General features: G+C 35.7%; 1 protein-coding gene across 1 annotated transcript in view; it reads left to right on the forward strand.

Moving 5' to 3' along the window:
• The window catches only part of RABGAP1 (RAB GTPase activating protein 1), a 119,643-nt gene that overhangs the window by 32,080 nt on the left and 73,802 nt on the right, over positions 1-13,761 (forward strand). The window contains exons 5-9 of the mRNA XM_008155269.3: positions 2,838-3,012; positions 3,983-4,140; positions 11,586-11,696; positions 12,454-12,520; positions 13,160-13,262. Of these exons, the coding sequence (XP_008153491.2) occupies positions 2,838-3,012; positions 3,983-4,140; positions 11,586-11,696; positions 12,454-12,520; positions 13,160-13,262 (614 nt within the window). The remainder of the gene's footprint in view (positions 1-2,837; positions 3,013-3,982; positions 4,141-11,585; positions 11,697-12,453; positions 12,521-13,159; positions 13,263-13,761) is intronic.

The following is a 13,761-nucleotide window of genomic DNA, read 5'->3' on the forward strand; positions in this document are numbered from 1 at the left end:
GCCTAACAATTTATGTATGTTTTCCGTGTTCCCCCAATACAAATACTAGCTTGACACAGTTCAATAGGGAGTTGAATGCTGATTTTGGAAATTACGAAGAACTGTTGGTAAATATTAACTATTCCAGTACAGTTTCTTAATTTAAAAAAAATATATATTTTTGTTGATATCAGAGAGGAAGGGAGAGATAGAAACATCAATGATGAGAGAGTATCATTGATTGGCTGCCTCCTGCACACCCCACACTGGGGATCGAGCCCACAACCCAGCCATGTTCCCTGACTGGGAATTGAACGGTGACCTCCTGATTCATAGGTCAATGCTCAACCACTGAGCCATACTGGCTGGGCCAGTTTCTTAATTTTTAAGATGATGAAACTGAGGCCAAGAAAAGTCTCTAGAAATGGCTATTTTTATACTAACTATATTCTACATTTTTATAGAATCAATAACAAATATCTATATAAATTAGCTAAATGCAGAATTCTAAATAATCAAATGAACACAGCTAAAATAAAATAACATTTCCCCCTTAAAGTACATATATGCTTATTTCAGAAAAATCAGAGTATATAAAGAAGCAAAAATTCAGGAAAATACTCAATTCTACTTCTATTAATAAACACAGTTAACATCTTAGTTTATTAAGACCCTCTTTGTGTATTTGTATGTGTATATGTTTGTGTATGTGTGTATATAAGTACATATATATGCATGTATACTTACAGAACTATTAGAATCAAATTTTTTTAACAACAATGGAAATATACATACCATCTTGTAACATGCTTTCTTCACTTAGTTTTATATCATGACTCTCAGAAGCATTTTGGCTTTTCATGTTAGAGTTGTAGTTGTATGGGGATAGAAGTAAGTTAATTATTTAAAAATTTAAAAATCTGCATATGTAATTTTTCTTGGAGTATTTAAAGAATAATTTCACAAATCCTAATTTCAATTATATTTATTAATGTGGAACTTTTGTTGTTGTTGTTGTTGTTAATCTTCACCCAAGGACATTTTTTCATTGATATATATATATATTTTTTAGATAGAGTAGAAGGGAGGGAGAAAGAGAGACAGAGAGATTGAAAAACTTTGATGTGAGAGAAACATGGATTGTTTCCTCCTGTACTCCCTGACCAGCACCAGGGGTCGAACCTGCAACCTGGATATGTGCCCGTGACCAGATATCAAACCCACGATCCTTGGGTGCACCAGCCGACACTAACCAACTGAGCTACGCTGACCAGGGCTGAAGTGAAACTTTTTAAAAAAATTTCATTCTTGAAAGTATTACAGATGTCCCTGTTTTTCCCTCATTGACCCCTTCTAGAACACCCCTGGCTCAGGCCTTCACCACACTATTTATTATCTATGTCCATGGGTTATGCATGTGTGTGCATATAAGTTCTTTGGTTAATTTCTTCCCAACCAACCACCCTTGCCTTCTCTCTCAGATTCATCAGTCTGTTCCCTGTTTCTGTGTCTCTGGATCTAATTTGTATCAGTTTATTTTGTTCTTTAGATTCTGCATATGAGTGAGATCATGTGATACTTGTCTTTCTCTGACTGGCTTATTTCTCTTAGCATAATACTCTCCTAGTCTTTTAATAAAGTTTCTTTAGCACTCATTTCTATATGCTTCTTAGTCTGTAGTCATTTCCCTGACTGAAGTTATATTTTGTCCTATTTTAATTCTGTAAAGATATAAGAAAACCAGTTTCTCTTGTCCTGTTTTTCAGAGTTTAAAATATTTTTAATTGATTTTAGAGAGAGAGAGAGAGAGAGAGAGAGAGAGAGAGAGAGAACAAAACACATTAATTTGTTGCTCTACTTATTTTTCATTCGTTGGTTGCTTCTTGTATGTGCCTGACCAGAGATTGAACCTGCAACCTTGGCGTATCAGGACGATGCCCTAACTAACTGAGCTATTCAGCCAGGGTCAGAGTTTTATCAAAGTGCCTTTGAACCTGGATTAGTTCCCCTTTTACAGATTTCCATTATGCACAGGCTTTCCCCATAGATGCCCCTGCATATTGTTGAAATGGCATAGTTTCTTTTTAGTCCTTTTATAGTTATGTCCTCAGTGCTCAAAACAGAGCCTGGAATGTTGTAGGTATCATATAAATATTTGATGAATGAATGACATTTCTTTGATTTTCAATGCATGGCATTTTAAAATTTTTATTAATGATTTTTTTCTTAAGTGTTAACATTCTTAGAGAGAATCTCTCTCCCTTTATTTGCCATGAGTCAAAAGAACATGTTTTACACTGACAAACACATCAGCTTTTTATTTTAAACTAGAGGCCCGATGCATGAAATTCGTGCAAGAGTAGGCCTTCCTTCCCCCGGCTGCCAGCACGGGCTTCCCTCTGGCCCTGGCTTCCTCCGGAATGATGTTCAGTCTAATTAGCATATTATGCTTTTATTATTATAGATAAGAAATCAGATTAGGTCATTCTTTTAGTAGATAATGAGAAGCACAGCTATAATGATTTATTCTGATAAGACTAATTTACTCATTGTTCTTGTCTTTAGTTACAGACTGTATAAGAAACATATGTACTTACTCATTTTATTTATTCCTTCCTGATTGCCTCCCTAAAATCTGGGGATTATGTAGTTTTTAATATAATGAAATTATGTAATCAATAACTTTAGGAATCCATATGTGACTTAATTCAAGAGTTAAAATTAATGTGGTTAGATAATTCCACTAAAGGGTTATATGAACTTCCTGCTAGAAAGATGAGTCTGAAATCATAATATAGATGTAGTGAAAATAGGCCATAATCCCTCTAATCTTTTTATATATATTTTTTTCTGGACAGACTCTTAGATCCTCAGACAAACACTGAAATAGCAAACTATCCTATCTACAAAATCCTCTTCTGTGTCAGAGGGCATGATGGAACTCCTGAAAGTGACTGTTTTGCTTTCACTGAAAGTCATTACAATGCAGAGCTCTTTAGGATACATGTCTTCCGATGTGAAATACAAGAAGCTGTAAGTCCTTAAGCGAATACTATTTGCAAATGAAATTTCACCTGTACCTTCACTGTGTTGAAATGATTGCAGTATTTATTATGGTCACTTATAAGCCAAATGAAATTCTCTGCAAGTGTTTTGCTTAGTCCAGCCTTATGGACAGAAATATGAATGAGCTAAAAGGCAGGTTAACCAAAACCTTGTTGCTGAGAGTGTCAGAGGAGACCAGTTGGCTGCTTCTTGACTGGGTTAAATAGGCATGTTGGTTCCAGCAATGACACATTTGCAAACGATTATTTTAGAGCTAACTTTTGTACTTATTTTTATTGTGATAAATGTATTCAGATAGTTTCTAACAATTTAGAAAATCATTTTTCAGTTGGATTTTTAGTGTTTACAACCATTTATTTTTTAAAAACCTGTCACTGGCCATTTAGTATTGCTTGCATTTAGGCATAAGAAATTAGATAACTTACCAAAAGATGTCAGTAGGAAATCTAAATAACAAAAAAGTCAAACTCATAGAAACAGAGTAGAAGAGAGGTTGCCTGGGGGTTAAGGGAAGTAGGGAGAGGTTGGTAAATTAGAACAAACTTTCATGAATAAAATTCGACGATCTAATATATATCATGGTGACTATAAGTGATAACACTGCATTATACAATTAAAATTTGTTAAGAGAGTAAAACTTAAATGTTCTCACCAAGGGTGGGATGGGGAATGACATGGATGTGTTAATTCATCAATGGTGGGGGGGATCCTTTCACAATGTATACATATATCAAATTACCATAATGCACACTTTAAATATCTTAGAATTTTATGTCAGTTATACCTCAATAAAGCTGAAATTAAAGAATAATTATAAAAAAGAAATCAATAGGAAAAAAGGAATTATTCTCCCTGACAAAGTAGGTAACTTTCAGTCTTAATAAAAGTATTTTATTTCCTGTGATAACAGCCTATTTTCTAACATGTCTGGTTGTAGGTAAGCCGGATACTCTACAGTTTTGCCACTGCCTTCCGCCGTTCTGCCAAGCAGACCCCACTTTCAGCCACTGCTGCACCCCAGACTCCTGACAGTGACATCTTTACCTTCTCTGTGTCTTTAGAAATAAAAGAAGATGATGGTAAAGGTTATTTTAGGTAGGGCATCTTATTTTATTTTTGAAATTGTATTACCCTGCTATATTATCTGTGGTTCAAGGAAAACTCCTGGTCAGATTATATAACTTACATACTATAAAATGATTGCCTTTAATAGGTGGAGTTTGTTTTTTTAATGTAAGTGATAAAGGAAAGGAAACAAGCAAATTTGCAGAGGTAACGTGAAGAATGAAAAAAAAAAATAATGTGGGGAAATGTCCCATTCTTATATTCTTTTAGTAAGATAATAATGACAGAAACTAAGTCAGCTGGATTTGTTTTGCCAGGGGTTTGGTTTTGGTTTGGGTATTGGTTGGTTGCTTTATTTTAATGATTTAAACATCTGAAGGCTGTTGAAATCAAGTTTTACCACTAAGGTTTATCTGAACACATTGGAAGGACACAAGTGAGGTCTGCGACTGAAGTCTAACCTTGCATATAAGGTCAGAAATAAATGGTTTGGCTTTTTAAGTAAAACTACTTTTTTGAGTAGTGAAAAGAACCCTGGAATAGAAATAAAAACTTAGATTTAGTTTAATTATTGCTACTATTAACAGTGTGAGCTTTTCCAAGTTTCTTTACATTTCCTGGTTATAGTTTCCTTACTTATAAAGAGTAAGATCCTTTCATACTTTAAAATAAAATATTATAGTTGTAAATGATTAGATTTTTTCTCCATAGCCCTTATCAGAAAATTGGTGCTTTTAGGGATTAAAATTGATAATTGCATATAGAAGTCTCTTTTCTCTATAACTACTTCATAAAATGGATAAAGTGAAATTACATGAAAATATTAACTTCTAGTATTTGATTTTAAATCAAAAGGCACACTGGTACTAATTCATTTGGAAAACTGATAACTATTAGTCTCCCGTCAAAGATTTTGGAATTGTCATGCCATCTGGTGGCCAATTTAGTGTATAATGCAGCTTCAACTTTGATTCATGCACTGTATGAGGCATGGTGCTCTGTGCTTTCTCATTAGCTTTATATTCTCAGAGCAAAACTGTGTCATGGTGCTTCCTGTAGTATGCATTCCTTCCCTATAAACTTTAATATTTTCCTTTTTAAGAAACAAAGCAGTTTTAACTACATTGTTTTCCTTTATTGAAGATATTTATGTAGCTGCTGTTATAAATTCTGCTTAGGAACAGGAAAGATTTCTAAGATATCTCAGAGGAGAAGCACTAGAATAACTTCCTTTTGCAATCAGTCGTATTCAAGGTAGAATGATCACAATTACTGGTACAAATATCTCTATTTATATTCACCTTCATGCCAAGGAGATGCTATACAGAAAATTCTTGGATGGTCAGATTTGCTTGTCACATTTGTTAGGGCTTTGCTCTCTTTTTGTTGCATAACTTTTCTGAATTTGTAGTTTATAGTAGAAAATAGGGTTGTGCAACATAATAGTGCTGAAATCATTGAAAAGTATTCTTTTCTTTGTCAGATTTGAACTTGTCAAACCCAGTTCCATTTATCCAGTATTTCCATTTATGGTGGTTTTACCATAACATAAATGTAGGCAAAGTGCTGTGGCAAGGATTAATGCTCTTCTTTTCATTCTTGAAAAAGTATAATTCTTACATTATTAAAATTAGAAACATGGTTTTTACTTTAGCCTTTAGGAAGGTGGGGCATTTTCATTGATACCATTCAGATGACTTCTTTTTTGTCTTACTTAATCTAACCCCATTAGATAGGCTAGCTATTTAATATTGTCCTTGTTTTGTATGTATGTAAAGAAACCCAGGCGAGTTAAGCCTGGACCTCATTTTTTTTTTTAATTTACACAATTGGAATTAAATGTAAAATTACCTGGTTGAATCCATTCAATGATATGGTGACAAGACCAAAAATCTACACTTCTACACTAATAAAAGAGAAAGATGCAAATTGACTGTACCTTTGTGACACCCACCAGCCAATCAGGAGTGAGTATGCAAATGAACCCAACAAAGATGGCGGGTTAGTTTGCATACACAGGTGCCGAGCGGCTGGGGGCTGGACGGGACGCAGGCATTCCACACTACCCCAGCAGCTCCGGGCCTCTGGGCAGCATGGGAAGGCGAAAAGGCGGCTCTGCCAGAGCGAAGGCAGTGCTGGCAGCCAGGGGAAGGAAGGCCCATTCTTGCACGAATCTTCATGCATCGGGCCTCTAGTATAAATATAAACTAGATACTCAGATCACTGAGTAAACTTCCACTGCCTATACTCTACTCTTTTTCTTATTAATGTGGCTTTTCCTTGCCCTTCAAACTCAGGACACCAAAAATAACTTTATTTCCATTGTTGATATTTTAAATGCTGCTGAGAGATAGTATTACTATTGATCCTTGAACTACATGGGTTTGAACTGTGTGAGTCCACACATACACAGATATTTTTCAGTAAGCATAACCCACTTATCACCAGATTTCACATCCATGGATACAACAACTGAATCAACAATAGTATTTTGATCCATACTTGGGAATCTACGTATACAGAGAGTCAACTCAAGTTGTAGGTGGGAGCAGGTGTTTGGTGTCCCTAATCCCCACAATAGTCAACTGAATATTTATTTATGTTATAGCATCCACTGACCATAAAGAATGAGTGTTCCTATTGCCAGTTGAAAATTGAGTCCTGTGTATATCGTTATAGTTGAAAATTCTGTCAGCCACAAATATTTAACAGTTTTGTATGCAAAAATTTTTCTATGTATATGTTTGTCATTTCTAGATTTCTTTGCTAAGATTCTTTGATTTTTAAAAAAAATCTCAGTGTTATAAAATGTTCTTAAATTGGTTACTATATAAATGTAGAGGAGCTTCAAACTAATTTTATTTCTTCAGAGCCACTTTTTAGTTTGAGTAGGTACTCAGAGCTCTCATGTGGCTTTTTATAGTGTCTTCTAATGGTTCTGTTGCCATTCTCTTGAAGTTGTTTAGTAATAAGATACTATTCAGACTTGCTGCATATTGGCTGATTGCCATAGGCAGATGTTTGCCTTTGAGAACAGAGGAGCTAGAAAAAGTGTTGTGTGGGAGACTAGGGGATTATTTTGGTAAAATAGCATTTTAAGAATATTTTAAACTTTTTCCTTAAGCTGATTTAAGCTGTATCATTAGTATTCTTTTTAGAGCTTACAGACACACCTCAGAGATATGTGGGTTCTAGTCCAGATCATTGCAATAAAGTGAATATTGCAATAAAAATCACATAATTTTTTTTGGTTTACTGGTGCATATAAAAGTTACGTTTGTACTATACTGTAGTCAAAATGTACAATATCATTATGTCTAAAAATTTACATATCTTAATTTAAAAATACTTTATTGTTTAAAAATGCTAACCATCATCTTGAGCGTTTAGTGAGTCAGATTCCTTTTGCTGGTAAAGGGTCTTGTCTTGATATTAATGGCTGCTGACTGATGAGGCTGTGGGTTGCTGAAGTTGGAGTGGCTGTGGCAATTTCTTAAAATGAGACAACAATGAAGTCTGTTGCATCAATTGACTCTTCCTTTCACAAACAATTTCTCTGTAGCATGTGATGCTGTTTGATAGCATTTTACCCACAGTAGAACTTCTTTTGAAATTGGAGTTAGTCCTCTCAAACCCTGCCACTGCTTTTCCATAAGTTTATGTAATACTAGAGGCCCGGTTCATGTGCACCAGTGGGGTTACTCAGCCTGGCCTGATCCCTTTTGCAATCCGGGACCCATTGGGGGATTTTAGACTGCCAGTTTCAGCCCTATCCCCACAGGCCAGCCCAAGGGACCCCACCAGTGCACAGATTCGTATACATATAAGATCTTTTGTTAATCTCTTCCCGCCCTCCCCCTTCCCTTCTTCCCTCTCAGATTCATCAGTCTGTTCCATGTTTTCATGCCTGTTTGTTGACCATCTGCCTCCTGGTGGTCAGTGTGCGTTATAGCTACCAGTCGAACGGTTGCTTAGGCTTTTATATTTATGTAATACTAGAGGTTCAGTGCACGGATTCATGCATGGGGGAGGGAGGCCTTCAGCCTGGCATGTGCTCTCTCACAATCCGGGACCCCCTGGGGGATGTCCGACTGCCAGTTTAGGCCCAATCCCCACAGGCGCCAAGCAGCAGGCAGCCAGGGTGGAGCCTGAGCTGGCCCTGTGTTGCTTGCGCTCATGCTGGCCCGTTCCACCTTCCGCTGCTGCTTGGTAGCACTGTCGTGGAGTCGGGAGAGGCTCCTGCCACTGCAGCTGCACTCGCCAGCCATGAGTCTGGCTTCTGGCTGAGCGGTGCTCCCTCTGTGGGAGTTCACTGACCACCAGGGGGCAGCTCCTGCATTGAGCTTCTGCTCCCTGTGGTCAGTGTGTATCATAGTGACTGATCGACCGGTCATTCGTCCCAACGGTCGTTTAGACTTTTATATATATAGATTCTAAATCCTTTGTTGTCATTTCAACAGTTTTCACAGCATCTTCACCAGGAGTAGTTTTCATCTCAAGAAACTACTTTCTTTGCTTATCCATAAGAAGCAATTACTTATCGATTAAAGTTTTATTATGAGATTGCAGCAATTCAGCCGCATCTTTAGGCTCCACTGCTAATACTAATTTTCTTGCTATTTCCACCACATCTGCAATTATCTTCTCCATTGAAGTCTTGAACCCCTCAAAGTCATTCAGGAAGGTTGTAATTAACTTTTTTCATACTCCTGTTAACATTGATATTTTTTATCTCTTCCCTTGAATCATGAATGTTATTAATGAATCTAGAATGGTGAATCCTTTCCATAAGGTTTTCAATTTACTTTGCCCAAATCCACTAGAGGAATCACTGTCTGTGGCAGGTTATAGTCTTAAAAAATGTGTTTTCTTAAATCATAAGATTTAAAAGTTGAAATAACTCCTTGATTATGAATTGAAGAATGGATGTTGTGTTCACAGGCATGAAAATAATAATAATCTCATTGTACATTTCCATCAGAGCTCTTGGGTGACCAGTAATATTTTGAATCTTTTTTCTGAGCAGGAGGTCTCAACAGTGGGCTTAAAATAATCATTAAACTCTGTTGTTAACAGATATGTTGTTATCTAGGTTTTGTTGTTCTATGTATAGAGTACTGAGGAAGTGTGTGTGTTGGGGGGGGACTTTGATATGAGAGAGAAACATCGATCTGTTCCCTGCTGTAGGCACCATGACTGAGGATTGGATCTGCAACCTGAGTATGTGCCCTTAGTGGGCATCTAACATGTGACCTTTAGGTGCATGGGATGATGCTCCAACCAAATGAGGCAAATTAGCCAGAGCTAGCATAATTCTTAAGGGCCCTAAGGTTTTTGGAATGGAAATGAGCATTGGCTTCAACTTGAAGTCATCAACTGCATTAGCCCCTAACAAGAGAGTCAGCCTGTCTTTTGAAGCTTTGAAGCCAGGCATTGATTTCTTGTCTTTAACTATGAAAGCCCTAGATGGCACCTTCTTTCAATATAAGGCTGTTTCATCTTCATTGAAAATCTGTTGATCAGTAGAGCTACCTTCCTAATTATCTTAGCTAGATCTTCTGGATAACTTATGGCTTTTACATCAGCCTTTGCTACTTCATCTTGCAATTTATTATGGAGATTATGATGAAGATGGCTTCTTTCCTTAAACCTCATGAATCAACCTCTGCTGGCTTCAGACTTTTTTTCTAAAGCTTTCTTATCCCTGTAAAGCCTTTATAGATTTGAACAAAGTTAAGGCCTTGCTTGGGATTAGGCTTAGGGAATATTGTGGTTGTTTAATCTTTTATCCAGACCCCCTAAACTTTCTCCATATCAACAATAAGGCTGTTTTGCTTTCTTATCATTCATGTGGAGTAACACTTTTAATTTCTTTTTTTTAAAAATATAGCTTATTGATTTTTTTTACAGAGAGGAAGGGAGAGGGATAGAGAGTTAGAAACATCCATGAGAGAGAAACATCGATCAGCTGTCTCCTGCACACCCCCTACTGGGGATATGCCCGCAACCAAGGTACATGCCTGGAATCGAACCTGGGACCCTTCATTCTGCAGGCCGATGCTCTATCCACTGAGCCTAAGCCAAACCGGTTAGGGCACTTTTAATTTCTTTTAGGAATGTTTCCTTTGCATTGACAACTTGGCTAGTTGTTGGGTGCAAGAGGCCTAGCTGTTAGCCTGTCTCTGCTTTCAATATGCCTTCCTCACTAAGTGTAATCATTTAGAGCTTTTGAGTTAAGGTGAGAGATTGTGACTCTTCCTTTTACTTGAACACTTAGAGGCCATCGTAGGGTCCTTAATGGACTACTTTCAATATTGTGTCTCAGGAAATAGGGAGTTCTGACAGGAATGGCCAGTTGGTGGAGCAGTGAGAACACGTAATAATTATCGATTAAGTTTACCATCTTATATGGGTGCAGTTTGTGATATCCCAAAACAATTACATTAGTAACATCAAAGATTACTTATCATAGGTCACCATAACAAATATAATAATAATGAAAAATTTGAAATGTTTCAAGAGTTACCAACATGTGACACAGAGATACAAAATAAATGTTTTTGGAAAAAGGTGCCAATAGAATTGCTTGATGCAGGGTTGCCACAAACCTTCAAAATTCATTATCTGCAAAGCACAATAAAGCAGTGTGCAGTAAAATGATGAATGCCTGTATTAAACAGGTTTACAATTAGCTTATCACTGCCTAAGGAAGTGATAGGCAGCATCTTCCTGTTGGCCATATCATCTTCATCTCTGATTTTTTGAAGGCACCTTGATTCGAAATTCAAAGGATCTATGATTAAGTATATTTTCTTACATATTTAAATAAATAAGGCAATAATAATTTATTTGTCAAAACCAGTGACTAAAAAGAAAGGAAAGAAAACTTAACTTTTTTTTGAGCAGCTGTGTGCTAGATGCTAGGTGCTTTATAAATACTTAATTTTTTCAGGAACAAAAATGAAAAAAACTAAATCCACATTTTAATGGATGGAGGAGTGGTTTTTCTAGCTTTTATAGATGATTTAGTGGATTACATACAGTATACAGTAATGTTATTTTCACATCAAGAGGCAGATGCAGCCAATATGCAGCAAATCTAAACTGTGTCTTATTACTGGAAACTTCAAGTTAATGGCAACAGAACTAGTAGAAGATACTATGAAAGGCTGCATGAGAGTTCTGAGCATCTACTCAAACTAAAAAGTAGCTATGAAGAAATAAAATTAGTTTGAAGCTTCTCTACATTTACATAATAACCAATTTAAGGACACTATAACACTGAGATTAAAAAAATGGGTGAATTTTAGTAAAGGAGTCTAGAAAAATCTTTTATGATTTGAAAACCAGACGCAAAAAACGAATAGAATCTGTGATTCTTTTTTGTACCTGGTTTTCGTAATGTAACAAAAAGTGTTCTGGTATATGTCATAAGAAAATACTTTGCAAAAATAATGAAATATGTTGTTCTACAGTGCAGTTCCTAAAGATAAGGACAGACAATGCTTTAAACTACGCCAAGGAATTGATAAGAAGATTGTCATCTATGTGCAACAAACAACTAATAAAGAACTTGCCATTGAAAGGTAAGCATTTCTTGTAAATTTAGCTTAAATGTAAACTTTAGTTTTTATCAGTATAGGGAGTAACATACTGTATTCAAAAATGTATTTGCACCCTGGCTGGTGGCTCAGTTGGTTGAAGTGTTGTCCGCATACACCAAATGGTTTCCATTTGATCCCTGGGTGGGCTGCCTGTCGATGTTTCTCTCTGTCTCTCTCTGTTTCTCCCCCTTTCTCCTTTCTGGCCCTCCCTTCTTCCCTCTCTAAAAATTTATTCTTCGATGAGAAAAAAATACATATTTGCAAATGTTTTATTCCCATGGGAATTCTTTTGGTTATTCACTTGGATTTTTTTTTTAATTAAATATTTTTCTTTTAATTTTTAGAGAGAGAGAGAAAGAAAGAGAGGAAGGTGGGGGAGGGGGATAATTTGTTGTTCCAGTTACTCATTGGTTGCTTCTTGTAAATGCCCCGACCAGGGATTGAACTTGCAACCTTGGCATATTAGGACAATGCTCTTAACCAACTGAGCTACCTGGCCAGGGCCTATTTCATTCACTTTGAAAAAACTTTCATGAATCATTCATAAGTATGCTTTCTTTATGTGATAATAGAAGGCAAACATAGTATATGCTTATCTGAATTAATGAAGTAAGGGGCATTATTTGGCAATAGTAATTTATTGTTAATTTTAGTGTGTCCTTTTTTCCACCAGTAAGAATTTTTTAAACATCTTTTTTGTGTTCTTTTTTCCAAATTTATGTCAGTTCTTTCTTTGCAGGTGTTTTGGTCTTCTCCTTAGCCCAGGAAAAGATGTACGAAATAGTGACATGCACTTACTAGATTTGGTAAGGATTTTTTTCTCTTTTTTTAAGTTATACACTATTTCTTCAATAAAGATTGTTTCACTTTATCTTATCTGAATCTAAAATTAAAGCACATTTATGAAGGTGTTCTTGTAAGCTATAAAGCAAAATGTCAAGATATGGACATTTATTTCTGACTTGATATTTACTAGCTTCATAACTGTATTAGTGAATAATTTTTGTTTATGTAGAGTTGATGTGGGAATCAATGGAGAAAAGTTGTGAGAGAATTGTTTGCAAACTATCATGAGCTTTATAAAAGTAGGTAGTATTAGTACTAGTTCTATTAAATGTAATATTTTCAATACTAAAATGTATGTAGTAATTATTCACTTGACAGAAGAATTCAACATACAGGTTTAAGTAATAAATTTCTCTAATGTTTATATAGGTTGATATGATTTATGGCATTTACTTTATGTATATGTTTTCCGGAACAATTGTACAAATAATTGGAACATCTTTAATTTTAACTGTAATTATTTAAATACACTTCTACCATTAAAAAAACTCTTTGATTTTCTTTTTTTTTTTTTTTTTGTATTTTTAAAGGCAGCAAAGTGGGGGTTCACTGTTGTTTCCTTAATTTGGCATTAATGCTTGTTTTACTCTTTTCTTTAGGAATCTATGGGCAAAAGTTCAGATGGAAAATCTTATGTTATCACTGGGAGCTGGAATCCAAAATCCCCACATTTTCAAGTTGTAAATGAAGAAACTCCTAAAGGTAATGAAGATTGCAGACATTATGGACAGAATTTTAGTCCCACGAAGATACCCAAACCTTAGGACCACTTATTTGACAAGTATCCAGTGCTTACCTAATTCTAGTGAAACCAAAGAATTTTAATAGTTCTTTAGTTTATTACTAAATTTGACGTGTAAACCAAGTATCATTGTTCCCTCACTTATTTTTCCTATCCCTGCTTCCTTCTTATGTACTTATTTATTTACAGGCATCTAAATTTTATTTACTTTTGTGGAGAGATAATATAGGCACATGTGGTTAAAAATTCAGAGGATATACAAGGTATCCCCAAAAATGTATACCCACTTTACCAGCTGATGGCTCAATTTTGAAAATGAAATATATTTCAATAATCACTGCCTTTATAATTATTCAAAGTGTCTGCATACATTTTGGGGGGACACTCTATATAGAGAAAAGTAAAAATCTACCACAGTCCCTAGGGTCATACTCTACAGGGTACCACTGTGACTAGTTT

The sequence above is a fragment of the Eptesicus fuscus genome, chromosome 15, assembly GCF_027574615.1.
Source record: "Eptesicus fuscus isolate TK198812 chromosome 15, DD_ASM_mEF_20220401, whole genome shotgun sequence".
Taxonomy (NCBI): domain Eukaryota; kingdom Metazoa; phylum Chordata; class Mammalia; order Chiroptera; family Vespertilionidae; genus Eptesicus; species Eptesicus fuscus.